The sequence below is a fragment of the Eurypyga helias genome, unplaced genomic scaffold (genome assembly GCF_000690775.1).
Source record: "Eurypyga helias isolate BGI_N326 unplaced genomic scaffold, ASM69077v1 scaffold33119, whole genome shotgun sequence".
Lineage (NCBI taxonomy): Eukaryota > Metazoa > Chordata > Aves > Eurypygiformes > Eurypygidae > Eurypyga > Eurypyga helias.
The window spans coordinates 1-230 of record NW_010271974.1 but is presented as its reverse complement, the minus strand read 5'-3'; the positions used below and the strand labels follow the sequence as shown (position 1 = coordinate 230).

The 230-nt window shown below is 62.2% G+C and overlaps 1 protein-coding gene across 1 annotated transcript in view; it reads right to left on the bottom strand.

Annotated features, from left to right (window-relative positions):
- LOC104515129 (ephrin type-A receptor 10-like) overlaps positions 1-58 on the bottom strand; it is a gene marked incomplete at both ends in the record, with an annotated part of 1970 nt that extends 1912 nt beyond the window's left edge. Inside the window, one exon of the mRNA XM_010158988.1 lies at positions 1-58. This exon is cut by the window's left edge and continues 5 nt beyond it. Within this exon, the coding sequence (XP_010157290.1) occupies positions 1-58 (58 nt within the window).
- Between the last annotated feature and the right edge of the window lie 172 nt (positions 59-230).

The window sequence follows — 230 nt, the reverse complement described above, 5'->3', positions numbered from 1 at the left end:
GATGGGTGCGAGGTCCAGCCCAGCTCTGCTTGCGATTCCTTTGAGTCCAGCAGGACCACTGCAGGGAAGATAACGCATTAGAAAGCCAACTCCCCGACCCAGTAAAGACCAGTAAACATCCACCCGGCCCAGCCGTTGGCAAGCTCAGTGCCGTGCACCCCTTCCCGAGCAGCGGGTCAGGTCCTGGAGCGCGGGGAGCAGCTCCCGCTCCAGCAGACATCGTGCCATCG